The following is a 14,978-nucleotide window of genomic DNA, read 5'->3' as shown; positions in this document are numbered from 1 at the left end:
ATGTCGGAGAGTGATAGCATAGTGACCATGTCTCAGAGTGATAGCATAGTGACCATGTCTCAGAGTGACCAGCATAGTGATCCATGTCTCAGAGTGACCAGAATAGTGACCATGTCTCAGAGTGACCAGCATAGTGATCCATGTCTCAGAGTGATCAGCATAGTGACCATGTCTCAGAGTGATAGCATAGTGACCATGTCTCAGAGTGACCAGCATAGTGATCCATGTCTCAGAGTGACCAGCATAGTGACCATGTCTCAGAGTGATAGCATAGTGACCATGTCTCAGAGTGACCAGCATAGTGATCCATGTCTCAGAGTGACCAGCATAGTGACCATGTCTCAGAGTGATTGCATAGTGACCATGTCTCAGAGTGATCAGCGTAGTGACCATGTCTCAGAGTAACCAGCATAGTGACCATGTCGGAGAGTGATAGCATAGTGACCATGTCTCAGAGTGACCAGCATAGTTATCCATGTCTCAGAGTGACCAGCATAGTGACCATGTCGGAGAGTGATAGCATAGTGACCATGTCGGAGAGTGATAGCATAGTGACCATGTCTCAGAGTGACCAGCAGAGTGACCATGTCTCAGGGTGACCAGCATAGTGATCCATGTCTCAGAGTGACCAGCATAGTGACCATGTCTCAGAGTGACCAGCATAGTGACCATGTCTCAGAGTGACCAGCGTAGTGACCATGTCTCAGAGTAACCAGCATAGTGATCCATGTCTCAGAGTGACCAGCATAGTGATCCATGTCGGAGAGTGATAGCATAGTGACCATGTCTCAGAGTGACCAGCAGAGTGACCATGTCTCAGAGTGATAGTATAGTGATCCATGTCTCAGAGTGATCAGCATAGTGACCATGTCTCAGAGTGATAGCATAGTGACCATGTCTCAGAGTGACCAGCATAGTGATCCATGTCTCAGAGTGACCAGCATAGTGGCCATGTCTCAGGGTGATAGCATAGTGACCATGTCTCAGAGTGACCAGCGTAGTGACCATGTCTCAGAGTAACCAGCATAGTGACCATGTCGGAGAGTGATAGCATAGTGACCATGTCTCAGAGTGATAGCATAGTGACCATGTCTCAGAGTGACCAGCATAGTGATCCATGTCTCAGAGTGACCAGCAAAGTGACCATGTCGGAGAGTGATAGCATAGTGACCATGTCTCAGAGTGACCAGCAGAGTGACCATGTCTCAGGGTGAACAGCATAGTGATCCATGTCTCAGAGTGACCAGCAGTGACCATGTCTCAGAGTGATAGCATAGTGACCATGTCTCAGAGTGACTAGCGTAGTGACCATGTCTCAGAGTAACCAGCATAGTGACCATGTCTCAGGGTGACCAGCATAGTGATCCATGTCTCAGAGTGATAGCATAGTGATCCATGTTTCAGAGTGACCAGCATAGTGACCATGTCTCAGAGTGAACAGCATATTGATCCGTGTCTTAGAGGGACCAGCATAGTGACCATGTCTCAGAGTGACCCATGTCTCAGAGTGACCAGCAGAGTGACCATGGGCCTCATTACAAGTGTGCTGGTCCAGAAACAAAAGTGCCGGTAAGCTTACTGGCACTGTTGTTTCCGGACCGGAACACTATGGGTTTGCCTGCCGGAGCCGCTGTGCCCGACAGGGCAGAACCTGCCGGACACAGCGGCCACAGTAAGCAAGCCATAATGGAAGCAATGGCACCGTTATTAACGGTGCCGGTGCTTCCATGTTCCCTGTCAAGACGGATTTCTGAACTCTGTCCTGGCGGCGCAGAAGTTCAGAAGGCCAACCTAATTACTTGGAACAGGGTAACCTCTGGACAAGCCAGACCAATCAGGGTAGCGATCGCGGCGGTCAAGACTAGGTCTCAAGAGGGGTGAGGGTGACTGAAAGCCCGCAATGAGCACACAAAGCAAGGACACTTACAAACTACTCCAAACAGGTGTTATATTAAAAATATATACACATTTATTCCAAGGCCTTTAAAACAATGACCGTAGCGAGAAATCACAATACAACTCTAGTAAACCAACACATACCATACCAATACAATATATATACAAATACAAACAAGTCTCAAGCGTTAGATGCACGAAATGTGTAGTCCACCTAAAAGGGAAGGAAAACAGGCAGTGCGAAATAATGCTTAGACCCAGTCCGCCTTCAGAGGCACCTAACTAAAAGGAAGACCGAGCCCTACGAAGAGTGGAGCCTTGTGCTCAAAAGTACCTGCACACGCTGGTGCCAGCGGGCAAAAGGGGGAGTCTCTTCGAGGGAATCAGGCAGTTCAGTTTAGTGCACAAATGAAGAAGAACAGAGTTCCGCGACTCAAGCGCAGCCTCCACTGTGGGCAGAAGCAGAGCACGAGTACGGAAAGGCGTGCTCTTTTGACACAGCGGGGAAAAGCTATGGGCTCCTGCAGGAGGGCGACCAGTTCCTAGCTATGCTACTCACCGGTCCCCGATGCAAGCAGACCCAGGCTTCTCCGCGTCAGTTTCAGTCGCTGGCAGGTTCAGGAGAGCAGGGGACGTCTCGTCGTCGTGTTGAGTCTGCAGCAGCAGAGTTGAGTTGAAGATGTCCCAAACAAAGTGAACCCGCACAGTTTGTTACCACAGCCGGGCAACGGAGCGGCCGTGTGTATCTCAGTCAAATGTACACTACTCACTTCAGACCTGGGAAAGCCAAGTGTACGAATCGTGTGAGAGTGACAAGGACTCGAAATACAACACAACTTGGCGGCGGTTACAGAGCAAGACTCCTGTGTAGGCTGGTCAGTCTGCTGGATTGCCCAGAGACGCTTCCGAAGGCTTACGAGCAGGAGATGGTGAAGATGCCGAGAATAGCTGTCCCCGCTATTCCAAGGGTCGAAGTACCAGTACAGGCCTTCTGGTTCGATCAGAGGTAAAAAGGGTTTCACAAGGCGACAGCAGTGCAGAGGAGCAGTCCTTCAGCGGGTCACCAGCGATTCCTCGGTTCAGCCTCGTGGTTGCAGGATACTTGGCTCCTGTATTCCTTCATTCGTGCGAACTCAGGAGATCGACATGGTAGTGGTGTTTCCAGCCCCTTCTTATCCACGGTTCCCTTCGCGCCAAAACGGAGGGGACCCAATGGGAGATCCGCTCATCAACACTCACACCATACGTGGACCTATCACGGACCACGGTGGTCCCAGGCATTCACACCACCCTAGACTCTCTGGCACCCAGGATGTGTATTGGGACCAGACATCCCAGCCCACATCCTGGAGGCACACACAAGGCCTGTAGAAGGCCGCGAAAGCATCCGTGTTTCGCGGGAAAGTACATGCCCAAATAAGGAAGGCCCCGGGTAGGCTTGACCTGGGGAAGGTGTAGGGAGCAAGACGGTCAGCGGACAGTACAAAGGAGCCTCGTGGCCTGGCCATTTTGGGAGCCAGGCCACCATTTTGGGCTAAGCGCGAGAAACGCGCTTAAAACGCCAAAAGGAGCTCAAAACACAAGAAACGATCGCTGCCACCATTCCCATCCGTGAATCACTTGCACCGATAAGTTACAATCCTAAAAGAGTATCTAGGGCCTGTAGAAGGCTAGAGACCCAAGAGAGCAGTAACTTAGCTTACAGTGCCCTCTTGTGTCATGTTGCACGAAAGCCGCAACATGATAAAAGAAACTACGGAAAACAGCGTTTCCCGGTACTGACTGTCTTAAGGGCATGTCAGTTTCCTCGTAAGAATGGAGCGAAAGCCCAGAGGAGTGCGGCAGAAGGCTGCACTTCTCTGGCAAAGTCGAGAACAAGGTGAAAAACAACAGCAAAAAGTTTAGGGGTTGCCACATGTAAGGAAAATTACCTACAATTACGAAATCTTTCCTAACATTCCCCATTCCCATTGAGCCCTATGTGACTCAATGGGAATGGGGAATTACAATTTAATGGTGCCTGACTTTCCAGAATGCCGGGGTTGTAATCCCCCGGTGTTACCGGCAAGCCAGGCGCCAATAAATCTTACAAGTCTGGCGGCAAAATTCTGGTTTTATCGGCACGGTTACCGCCGGATTTGTAATGAGGCCCCATGTCTCAGAGTGATAGCATAGTGATCCATGTCTCAGAGTGACCAGCATAGTGACTGTGTCTCAGAGTGGCCAGCAGAGAGGCCATGTCTCGAGTGACCAGCATAGTGACTGTGTCTTAGAGTGGCCAGCTCATTTGTCCTTGTTGGTGTGTGACCAGCATAGTGACGGTGTCTCCGAGTTTCCAGCATAGTGACTATGTCTTAGAGTGATAGCATAGTGACCGTGTCTCAGAGTGACCAGCATAGCGACTGTGTCTCTGAGTTTCCAGCATAGTGACTATGTCTTAAAGTGATAGCATAGTGACCGTGTCTCAGAGTGACCAGCATAGCGACTGTGTCTCTGAGTTTCCAGCATAGTGACTATGTCTTAGAGTGATAGCATAGTGACCGTGTCTCAGAGTGACCAGCATAGCGACTGTGTCTCAGAGTGGCCAGCAGAGAGGCCATGTCTCGAGTGACCAGCATAGTGACTGTGTTTTAGAGTGGCCAGCTCATTTGTCCTTGTTGGTGTGTGACCAGCATAGTGACTGTGTCTCTGAGTTTCCAGCATAGTGACTATGGGCCTCATTAGGACCCAGGCGGTAAGGGGTTTACGGCGGCGTAAACAGCGCCGACCCTTACCGCCTGATTCCGAGGTCCCTTAGCGCCATGGAGGTTTTAACACCTGGTGTTAAAATCCATGGCGCTAAGGGACCTTGTTGTTAATTACGCCACCGTAATTTACGGTGGCGTAATTAACGCCTTCCCCACTCCCATTATGCCCTATGGGGCAAAAATGGGAATGGGGAAGGGTAAATGGGTTAATGGGGACTTACCGCCCCACTCACCTCGGAATGGGGCGGTAAGTCCGCCAACCACCATGGCGTAAACATAGTTTACGCCATGGTAGTAAAGGTACGACCCAGGCGGTAACTTACCGCCTGGGTCGTAATGAGGCGCTATGTCTTAGAGTGATAGCATAGTGACCGTGTCTCAGAGTGACCAGCATAGTGACCGTGTCTCAGAGTGATCAGCATAGTGACTATGTCTTAGAGTGATAGCATAGTGACCGTGTCTCAGAGTGACCAGCATAGCGACTGTGTCTCTGAGTTTCCATCATAGTGACTATGTCTTAGAGTGATAGCATAGTGACCGTGTCTCAGAGTGACCAGCATAGCGACTGTGTCTCTGAGTTTCCATCATAGTGACTATGTCTTAGAGTGATAGCATAGTGACCGTGTCTCAGAGTGACCAGCATAGTAACTGTGAGGAATCTACTCCCGGGGCACCAGTGGTCCAGGGTTGAATATCGGTTTCTAAACTATCAATCAGCCCCACACCTCTAGCACACCAGAAGGGATCCGAACAGATTGGAACCACAAGTAAATTATGAACCTCCTTGTCCAATATTGGTTAACGTGGACGGAACAGCAGGCTTACCTCTGCAAGGTCGTGGATCGTTGGTTAGTTGCAACACAGTGAAAATACAATTATTAACCAATGATAAACGGGGCTGTCCAGTCAAGGTTGTATACAAATATCTACTTATTATTATAACAAACAGTTCTAGCACACTACAAAATACAACCCACCCTGTAAAGGAACACAGATGACAGACAGTTTCATGAAGGAAAGGAATGCACTCTGGATACTGACAGGAGGGTAGTCGGTAAAGCAATCAATCTTAACTGTTGAATGTTATTTGGTTTCAGCAACAAGGGAGCATAAAACTAAGGGCCTTCGGAGAAGGACCAGGGGGACAAAACCATAATGTACCTGGTGCGTGTGATGATCTTGATGCTGGACAATGTCGAGTCAGTTTCCAGGACAATTTGCAGCTCCTGTTACAGAGTTCAAGCCGGGAGACAGCTGCGGGTATCAGGTGGTAGGCAGTTTGGCCAGCGAGACTGGACGGAGGCTGCAGGCTGGTCTACACGGTGGCTCAGGGTCAAGAATCATTGTCTCTGTGCTGATTGGGGGATCTGGAATGCTGTATGAGGCTTCTCAGATGGCTTTAGTGACTGCAGCGTGACAACAGTCAGTGGTGCAGCTGGTCGTGGTTCAAGAGCTCGACTGCCTCAAAAATGCCTTTAAAAGGTGGACGCTGGTTGATGCTTGTTGTGGCACTCCTCCTAGCTTCTTCGCAGGGCACATGTCCTTTAAGGCAGACGGCCCAAAGCTGAGGAGAGTGTTTTGCAGGCAACAGCCTTGTCCTTTGGTCAGAGACTCTCTGGCACTTCCCACCTAGGAAGCTTGCTTGCAGAAACTAGCAGGGCACGCTGTGGGCTGGCTGGGTACTGGTTCTGGAGCTGCTGGACAGGTCCTCTGAGTTTGGTATCTCCCTCTGTTCCCTGGGAGATGTTTAGGGGAGAGATCTTGTTTCCCTCTTGAAAATCCTGGCCTTCCTTCATTGACGGAAGCTGTAAGGCAGACTGTACCTTCAGTCAGGGTCCAAATGAGGCCTTCTTATTACTCCTTTCGAAGTCATCAGATGATCTGCTAAGAGAGGGGCTCAGCCCTCTTTTAAAGCCAAATAGGCCTCAGTGATTGGTGCAGGCTAGGCCTACCTTAATGAACCAGTCCTGGGTCCCCACCAACAATCTCCTGCATGAATGAGATCATAACCAGAGTGCTTTGCAACAGAAAAGGTAAACGGTGAAAACATGTGATACTAAGTCCAACCCATCTTCCTGTCTATTGTGAATAGCTCTCTGTGGCTCTTAATGAAAGAGCAGGTCTCCCTTGAGGTTTGTCGCGAGAACAGACTTTCTGTCTCCATCAAATCACATACTTCTTCCCTCTGAAAAGGTGTCCCCCTGCAGGGGTTTCCTACTGTAAACAGTTGTCCCATACACAACATTCACTGCCCTTCATACAGAGGAGTGGGAGCTAGCTTCAAGCAGACACTTTGCATATCAAAGAGGTGTTGGTTTCCTGTCCCCTTTTGGTCAGTTCTGCGATCAGGCCTCTCGCAGGCCTTTTTCAATTAACTCTCATCAGTATGCACTGCCACCAGCAGAACTTTGAAAATAGGCAGGGCGGGTCCATGGAGCCTTTGATATTTAATTAGGCTGGCCATGACAGAAGGATGGTGTTGCCTTCCCACTTTCTGAGAGGCTTTGATGTACCCGTGGCATTCACATTCCAACTGAACATGACAGGAGTACTGTGCCTGTAGGCTGTGTCCACCCAGAGTACACGTGACTATGTGTTGTGCTGCGGGCATAGAAAAATGTGTGTGGTTTAGCCTCACACATTTTTCCGAGGTTGATCTCCCATTATTCATTTTCTTAAACAAATATCCCAAAAACCCAGACGAGTGCACCCCTGCCATTCGGATGGTCGAATTCCAGTGACTGAGTCTCAGAGTAGCCAGCATAGTAATCCATGCCGGTGAGTGATAGCTTAGTAACCATCTCTCAGAGTAACCATCATAGTGATCCATCTCTCAGAGCTACCAGCATTGTGACCTTGGGACTCATTACAAGTGTCCCGTACCAGAAACAACGGTGCCGGTAAGCTTACCAGCACTGCTGTTTCTGGCCCGGCACCCTATGCGTTTGTAGGCACACAGTAGGCAAGCCATCACAGAAGCACCGGCACAGTTAACAACGGTTCTGGTGCTTCCGTGGTTCCCATTTCCATAGAGTCCCATGGGAATGGGGACTTACAAATTGCCAGCACCTGACTTTCACAAAGCGCCGGGGTTGTAATCCCCTGGTGTTACAGGGAAGTCAGGTGCCAGTAATTCATTCCAAGTCCGTTGGCAAACTGCCGGTAGCACCAGCAGTGTAAGCGCCAGACTCGGAATGAGGCCCCATGCCTCTTACTGATAGTGTAGGAACCATGTCTCAGATCAACCAGCATAGTGATCCATGATGGAGACTAATAACTGTGATCATGTCCATGTCTCTGAGTGACCAGCACAGTGACCATGTTTCTGGGCGACCAGCATAGTGAACCTTTCTCTGAGTGACCAGCATAGTGACCATGTCTCAGAGTGACCAGAATAGTGACCATGTCTCTGACTGATAGCATAAGGACCATGTCTCAGAGTGACCAGCATAATGACCATTTCTCAGAGTGATCAGCATAGTGATCCATGACAGAGAGTGATAACAGTTATCCATGCCTCAGAGTGACCATGTCTCAGAGTGATAGTATAGTGGTCCATGTCTCAGAGGGACCAGCATAGTGACCCATGTCTCAGAGTGACCAGCATAGTGACCATGTCTCTGACTGATAGCATAAGGACCATGTCTCAGAGTGACCAGCGTAGTGACCATGTCTCTGACTGATAGCATAAGGACCATGTCTCAGAGTGACCAGCATAATTACCATGTCTCAGAGTGATCAGCATAGTGATCCATGACAGAGAGTGATAACAGTTATCCATGCCTCAGAGTGACCATGTCTCAGAGTGATAGTATAGTGGTCCATGTCTCAGAGGGACCAGCATAGTGACCCATGTCTCAGAGGGACCAGCATAGTGACACCATTGTTACCGGACCGGCAAACTACAAGGTCTGCTCGTGGGTGCAACAATGGTGCCAGTAGCTTACCAGCACCGTTGAGACCGGACCGGCAAACCTGTAATGAGGCCCATTGTTTTGGGGAGACCCGAGTGAGCGGGCCATTTAAAAATGGTATCTGCCTTCAGATCAAGATAACCATAGACCAAGGAAGCAGATATGAGAGAAGCAGAAGCGAAGCCAACAGCAATAAAGAGAAGGGCTGTGCTGGAAAAAGCAGGCACTTCTACTCCACCGCTTGCAAGCGTGACATCCCAGTGTGGCGTGAGACCAGGAAGGACAACGCAGGCACTGAGAGATAACCGCTGAGGAGCTGGCAGCAAAGGCAGGGATGTCTGGCACATGGTGGTGCAGAGAAGCAGCAGTCGTTTTGGCGAGAGAACGCGAAGCAGTCCAGAGAGCTGGAAAGAGGCCTGCAGTGCAAGAAGGACCATTCTGAAGCAGGAGCTTTACCGTGGGTCAGGAACGCTTCAATACACCAGTAATTCTACCCAGAGCAATTGGGGACCCTGGGGTGTACCGACAGGCATGTGAGCAGATAAGTATATTTGAATACCGAACATGTGAAATACTAAGACAGAACTTAAACAAAGTCTCTTACATGAGATATCAATATGTGGAAAGTTGGAGCTAAGCAAATGAATACTAATGAAAATATAAAAAGGCAAAACTTGAACAAGTCCCCATACAGGAGATGTCAGTGTGGCGAAGGTTTGAACAAGCAACACCTAAAGCCAATAAAGTGGAGCACCGTGAAGTAATACTACTGTGCTGAATTAAAGGACAGTGAATTCAAGAACCTTGTGAGGCAAGATACCTGGCAGGAGAGTATACCAGGAGATCTGTAAGACCCAGAAAGAGGATTCCTGGCATGGAAGTATACCAGGAGGTCCAGTAAAAGTTGTATAAAGAAAGTCATTTATTTTTCAAAGTTTATGGTATAGAAGTATACCAGAGACACTTTTGTCATCCTAAAAGCACTGTTGTTTGAAAGAGCCATGTTTGCCATTTTCAAGGAACTGTTATTTGATAAGAGACACTTTGCCATCCTGCCTAAATATCTAGAGAAACCACCCTCTGGATTCAAGGATTTATCTCCTTGGAGAGAAATACTTTTGTTGGATTTACCTATTTCTTTTTAGGACCACTTTTTGCTAGTCAGATACATTTCCTTGCACCAGTAGTTCATTTTTAGACTGAGGGTCAGATTGGTAGGGTTTTGGACACAAGGACAGTTTATACATTTGACAACAAGACACAGACTTATCCTTAGTTTTAGTTTCCTAGGCAGGGAAACTCTCTTTAGGATTGGGAAAGAGAGGCCTTTATCCAACCTTTTTATTTTAATAAAGATGCCTGATGTTGAAAACATTACAACATGTGGCCGCCTCTCATTTCTGACCCCTCACAGATAGCAGAGGGACCCATGTCTCAGAGTGATAGCATATTGATCCATGCATGACGGAGAGTGATAACAGTGATCCATGTCTCAGAGTGATAGCATAGTGATCCATGCATGACGGAGAGTGATAGCATAGTGATCCATGCATGAGGGAGAGTGATAACAGTGATCCATGTCTCAGAGTGACATTATAGTGATCATGTCTCAGTGACAGCAGAGGGATCCATGTCTCAGAGTGATAGCATAGTGATCCATGCATGACAGAGAGTGATAACAGTGATCCATGTCTCAGTGTGATAGCATAGTTATCCATGCATGATGGAGAGTGATGGCATAGTGATCCATGCATGACGGAGAGTAATAACAGTGATCCATGTCTCAGAGGGACAGCATAGTGATCCATGCATGATGGAGAGTGATAACAGTGATCCATGCCTCAGAGTGACCAGCATAGTGACCATGTCTCAGTGACAGCAGAGGGATCCATGTCTCAGAGTGACAGCATAGTGATCCATGCATGACAGAGAGTGATAACAGTGATCCATGTCTCAGAGGGACAGCATAGTGATCCATGCATGATGGAGATTGATAACAGTGATCCATGCCTCAGAGTGACCAGCATAGTGACCATGTCTCAGTGACAGCAGAGGGATCCATGTCTCAGAGGGACAGCATAGTGATCCATGCATGATGGAGAGTGATAACAGTGATCCATGTCTCAGAGGGACAGCATAGTGATCCATGCATGATGGAGAGTGATAACAGTGATCCATGTCTCAGAGTGACAGCATAGTGATCCATGCATGACAGAGAGTGATAACAGTGATCCATGTCTCAGAGTGACCAACATAGTGGCCATGTCTCAGTGAAAGAAGAGGGATCCATGTCTCAGAGTGATAGCATAGTGATCCATGCATGATGGAGAGTGATAACAGTGATCCATGTCTCAGAGTGACCAGCATAGTGACCATGTCTCAGAGTGACAGCAGAGGGATCCATGTCTCAGAGTGACCAGCATAGTGACCATGTCTCGGAGTGATGGTTTAGTGGGTACGACATTGCAACCTCGGCCAGGTTTTTTTCGATAAGCTTTTTTCGACAGTTGTTTGCTGAACAAAATAATCGAAAAATATGGTGGTGGGGTGGGTAAGGTGATATAAGGGGCAAAAAGGGAACAAGGAGCATATGTAGTAGTGATCCGTGTATCAGAGTAACCAGCATAGTGAATGTGCTTTAGCACCTAGAAGCGTCTCTTGTGCTAGATGGAATTACAAATAAAGATCACAGACTAAATGACCAGACAGGCTCAAAGAATATTCCAAAGCACTACTTTATTCTCCGTTCATAAAGTAGAGAGACCTGGCAAACATCGAATTGATGCATTCACACTCATAACTAACTTTGATTATCCAAAGGCCTTATACCCCAATGTGCGTCATTTATGATGTTGTACTACTTGGCAAAACACAAAGCCTATCGAGGAGAGGGATTAAAGAAACATATCTACTTATAGAACATATAAGAATAAGTGCATCATTGGCTACCCCTGGTCTGTAGGGCATGCCTTGGACTACCTCTAAATACGTATAGTACTGATTATAGCAGACAAAACAACAGTGGATTGGTCAATGCTACATGCACATTAGGTTGTCCCTCAATCCCACTGATTGGTTGGCATGCTAGTCCAATCTTGGACTTTCAACTCTTTAGCAGCATTTCAGTGAAACGAAACATAGGTGTCTGAATCCCGTCGGACTACTCCCCGTTTTCCCAATGAGTCCATCATCTCTCATCGGTAGGTCGTAAGCCAAAGTCTTCCTTTTGTAGTTGACCTTGTTGACTGCTCACTGTCCTGGAACATTCAAGAGAGTGTAGTGCCGGTAAAATAGCTCAGCGGGTTGAGCGCTCACTGCTGTGATCTGAGCGTGATCTGCAGGTCGCAGGTTCGAATCCCGGCAAGGCCAACTCAGCCTTTCATCCTTTCGAGGTTGCTAAATGAGTACCAATTTCGGTTGGGTGATATTGTATGTAAATATGTGCTCTGTAAAGCGCTTTTGATTAAGGCGCTATATAAATAACACATCGTTATCTTCGTCTGAGGCTTAATGAATAGCCCTTGTTCTCTTCTTCAAAATCACATATTAGCAGACAATGAATTTGTGCATTTCGGCCTTCTATTTTCTGCTATTTGATTTAATTATGCGGGGTGCACATGCTCCTTTTGGCCACTAGAGACTTGCTCACTCAATTTCATATCTCATATGAACTTTGTACACTTTTAATTGACCAAAAGTTGGCTTTTGCAAATGTTTTCTTTTTTTCCAATCTATGAGGAATGTCCCACATTCAGAGCTCATCCATGTAACTCCCTTTGTGCTCTGTGCTTATTCCTTAAAATAGCATCCTTAATTCTGGGCCAACCTTGACTCATCGTTGGGTCTGCACACAGAGCTGTTCTCCCGCATCTCCTGATTCTACAGCCTCGGTCTGTCTCTGAGGTAGCTTAGTTGAATTCGACATGAGCCAGAATCCATTTTCCTATCATGGCTGTCCTAGACATGTTATATATTCCTTTGTAGCAAGCTTCTATATGTTTCCTTTCTACCTTGCGTTAGTGCGTATTTACAGTTTTTGATCAGTAAGTAACTTCATCTTCTTTGTAGTCATGATTACTTTACCTTTTAGGTACATGTTTCTCTTAGTGCTTCAGTTACGTTGTTACTCTTATGGATTTTCATATCGTTTCAACATAGGTTCATATATCTTCTTTATAACATCACGTCACAGTCGTCAAGTTTCAATTAATTCTCCATAGTGGCCAATAGTGCGTGCTGGCATTCTTATATGCTGAATCCTTCGACTGGCTCAACGTGAGGGTACATTCTGTACAGTTGTCTGAGTGCATAGCATCTCTCGTACACTCAATGTGGTATGGGAACAACACATGGGGTCCCATTTACTGCTCTTCTCTGACTATTCCAGTATGATGGTGCTGAGGGGCCGGGAACTAGTGAGAAAGCGGTTACCTGCTCATCTACATGACCATGTCTCAGAGAGCGATAGCAGAGGGATCCATGTATCAGAATGACAGCATAGTAATCCTTGTCGGAGAGTGATAGCATAGTGACTGTGTCTCATTGTGGCCAGCATAGTAACCATGGCTCAGAGTGATAGCATATTGATCCATGTCTCAGAGTGACCAGCATAGTGACTGTGTCTCAGAGTGACCAGCGCAGTGATCCGTGTCTCCGGGTGACCAGCATAGTGATCCATGTCGGAAAATGGCCAACATAGCAACTGTGTCTTGGAGTGACCAGCGTAGCAACCATGAATCAGCGAGAAGGGTATAGCAATTGTGTCTCACAATGAAATGAACGGTGATTCCTTTCTCAGAGTAATGTTTATCTTCATTTTCATAGTTGAAAGGTCACTTTGATCTGTTTTGCACCATGTTTGGTAGCTCTGTTGTCAGATGTGTTTGCTTCCCCACCCTTGCAGTGCCTGCCCCCCTCTGTAACCTACTGATCTTTCTTTGTTGCTCCCTCTTGTAGAAGCACCTCCAAGAGCTGGGTCTGAGTGAAGCATTTGATGAAGAGCGGGCAGACTTCTCTGGCATCACGGGATACAAAGACTTGCACCTCACCAACCACCTCCACGCTGCAGCCATAGAGTGGGACATAGAGGGCAAGCCCTACGACCATGGCACCTACAATCAGGAAGATCTGCGATCTGCCAAGGTCTTCTACGCAGACCACCCCTATATCTTCCTGGTCCGGGACAATGGGACCAACGCCATCCTGCTCATCGGACGCCTCATCAAACCCGAAGGCGAAGAAGACCATGACGAGCTTTAATGACGGACAGTCGCGTGGTGACTGGCACACTGATGTACGCATGCTGAGGGAGCATCGATTATGAACGTGTGCTAGTGTCATGTCTTAGGACCTTCTCCCGGCTCATTTCAGCTTCTTGGCTCGACAGTTGCAGATGTGCTTATGGTCAACCCACACTTTTGAAATAGGTTGTCTCAACGGTCAAAACTACTGGTGAGAAGGGTCCCGCAATTCTGAGGCCAGGCATCCAATATCACCAACAAACCCCAAGAGTACCAATCGTAGAATCAACCACTAACCAAAGTCTTTCAGCCATACTCAAAAGGTGTGTACCTGCAGTGCGGGCCCACATGAAGAGGGAAGGGGGAAAATGGCTTCCATGTAGTTGACATGTGGTACGCTCTGCAAGATGGAGCGCAATGGTGAACTGATGACAACTGGCCAACAGGAAAGTCATGGAGAATAGAGAGTGCTCCCAAAAGGTTAGCAAGTTAAGGTAGGCAGTCAAGCAGAGTTCAAGTGTGCTTGCTATATCACTCTCGGGGCCCTTATTAGGGATCGGCCTTTCAGGGAAATGTCCACTTTCGTACGCCCAGTCCTCCTTTTGCTGAACCGAGGAACTGCGAGATAGATACATTGAGGATTCTCACCACTTTCGCTTGGCTTCGGTGGCTCCATGTTGTTTATGCATTCTTTCTATTGCTTTTAGTGCCTGTTTTGTAAAAATGAGCAATTTTAAAATAAACAATGACAGGTCTGAATACCTAGCACAGTGTGCATTTTCCAATACCTCTGTTTAATTAAATGAACTTCTGAATGTTTGTGATTGTGAAAAGTGAAGCAGGCGCTTGTGAAAAGATTGTAAAGCTAAGGTTCCTTGCTGGCTCTGCACAGGTACCTCAGGAGGTTCCTTGCCTTTCCCAGTCGCTGAAAGACACGGGAGGGGAACACACTTCAAGGCAAGAGGTTCTGGACCTCTGTGGCCCTCTCTTGACCAGAAGTGTATGAAGGGGGAGATGGATAGAGTTTCAAATAGCCTGGAAACTCCAGGTGTCCACTAGCCAAACAAGCCAAATCTACCAGTGTTTACATCGCTGCGGTCAACCTGCATCTCTTTCCTAGGACCATCTTTTCCTCCCTGTGTGCTACCAGACCCTAAGACTTGTTGAGTGTGCCTGGTGTT

The 14,978-nt window shown here is 47.6% G+C and overlaps 1 protein-coding gene across 2 annotated transcripts in view; it reads left to right on the top strand.

Annotated features, from left to right (window-relative positions):
* The window catches only part of LOC138480698 (serpin H1-like), a 258,733-nt gene extending 244,171 nt beyond the window's left edge, over positions 1–14,562 (top strand). For both annotated transcript variants that reach the window (XM_069612389.1, XM_069612390.1), the window contains exon 5: positions 13,514–14,562. In XM_069612389.1, coding sequence (XP_069468490.1) covers positions 13,514–13,816 — 303 coding nt within the window. In that variant the 3' untranslated portion in view covers positions 13,817–14,562. The remainder of the gene's footprint in view (positions 1–13,513) is intronic.
* The last annotated feature ends 416 nt before the right edge of the window (positions 14,563–14,978 follow it).

Source organism: Ambystoma mexicanum, chromosome 5p (assembly GCF_040938575.1).
Source record: "Ambystoma mexicanum isolate Mex_15411 chromosome 5p, UKY_AmexF1_1, whole genome shotgun sequence".
Lineage (NCBI taxonomy): Eukaryota > Metazoa > Chordata > Amphibia > Caudata > Ambystomatidae > Ambystoma > Ambystoma mexicanum.
The sequence above is the reverse complement of the archived record's forward strand: the minus strand, read 5'-3'. Positions and strand labels throughout refer to the sequence as shown.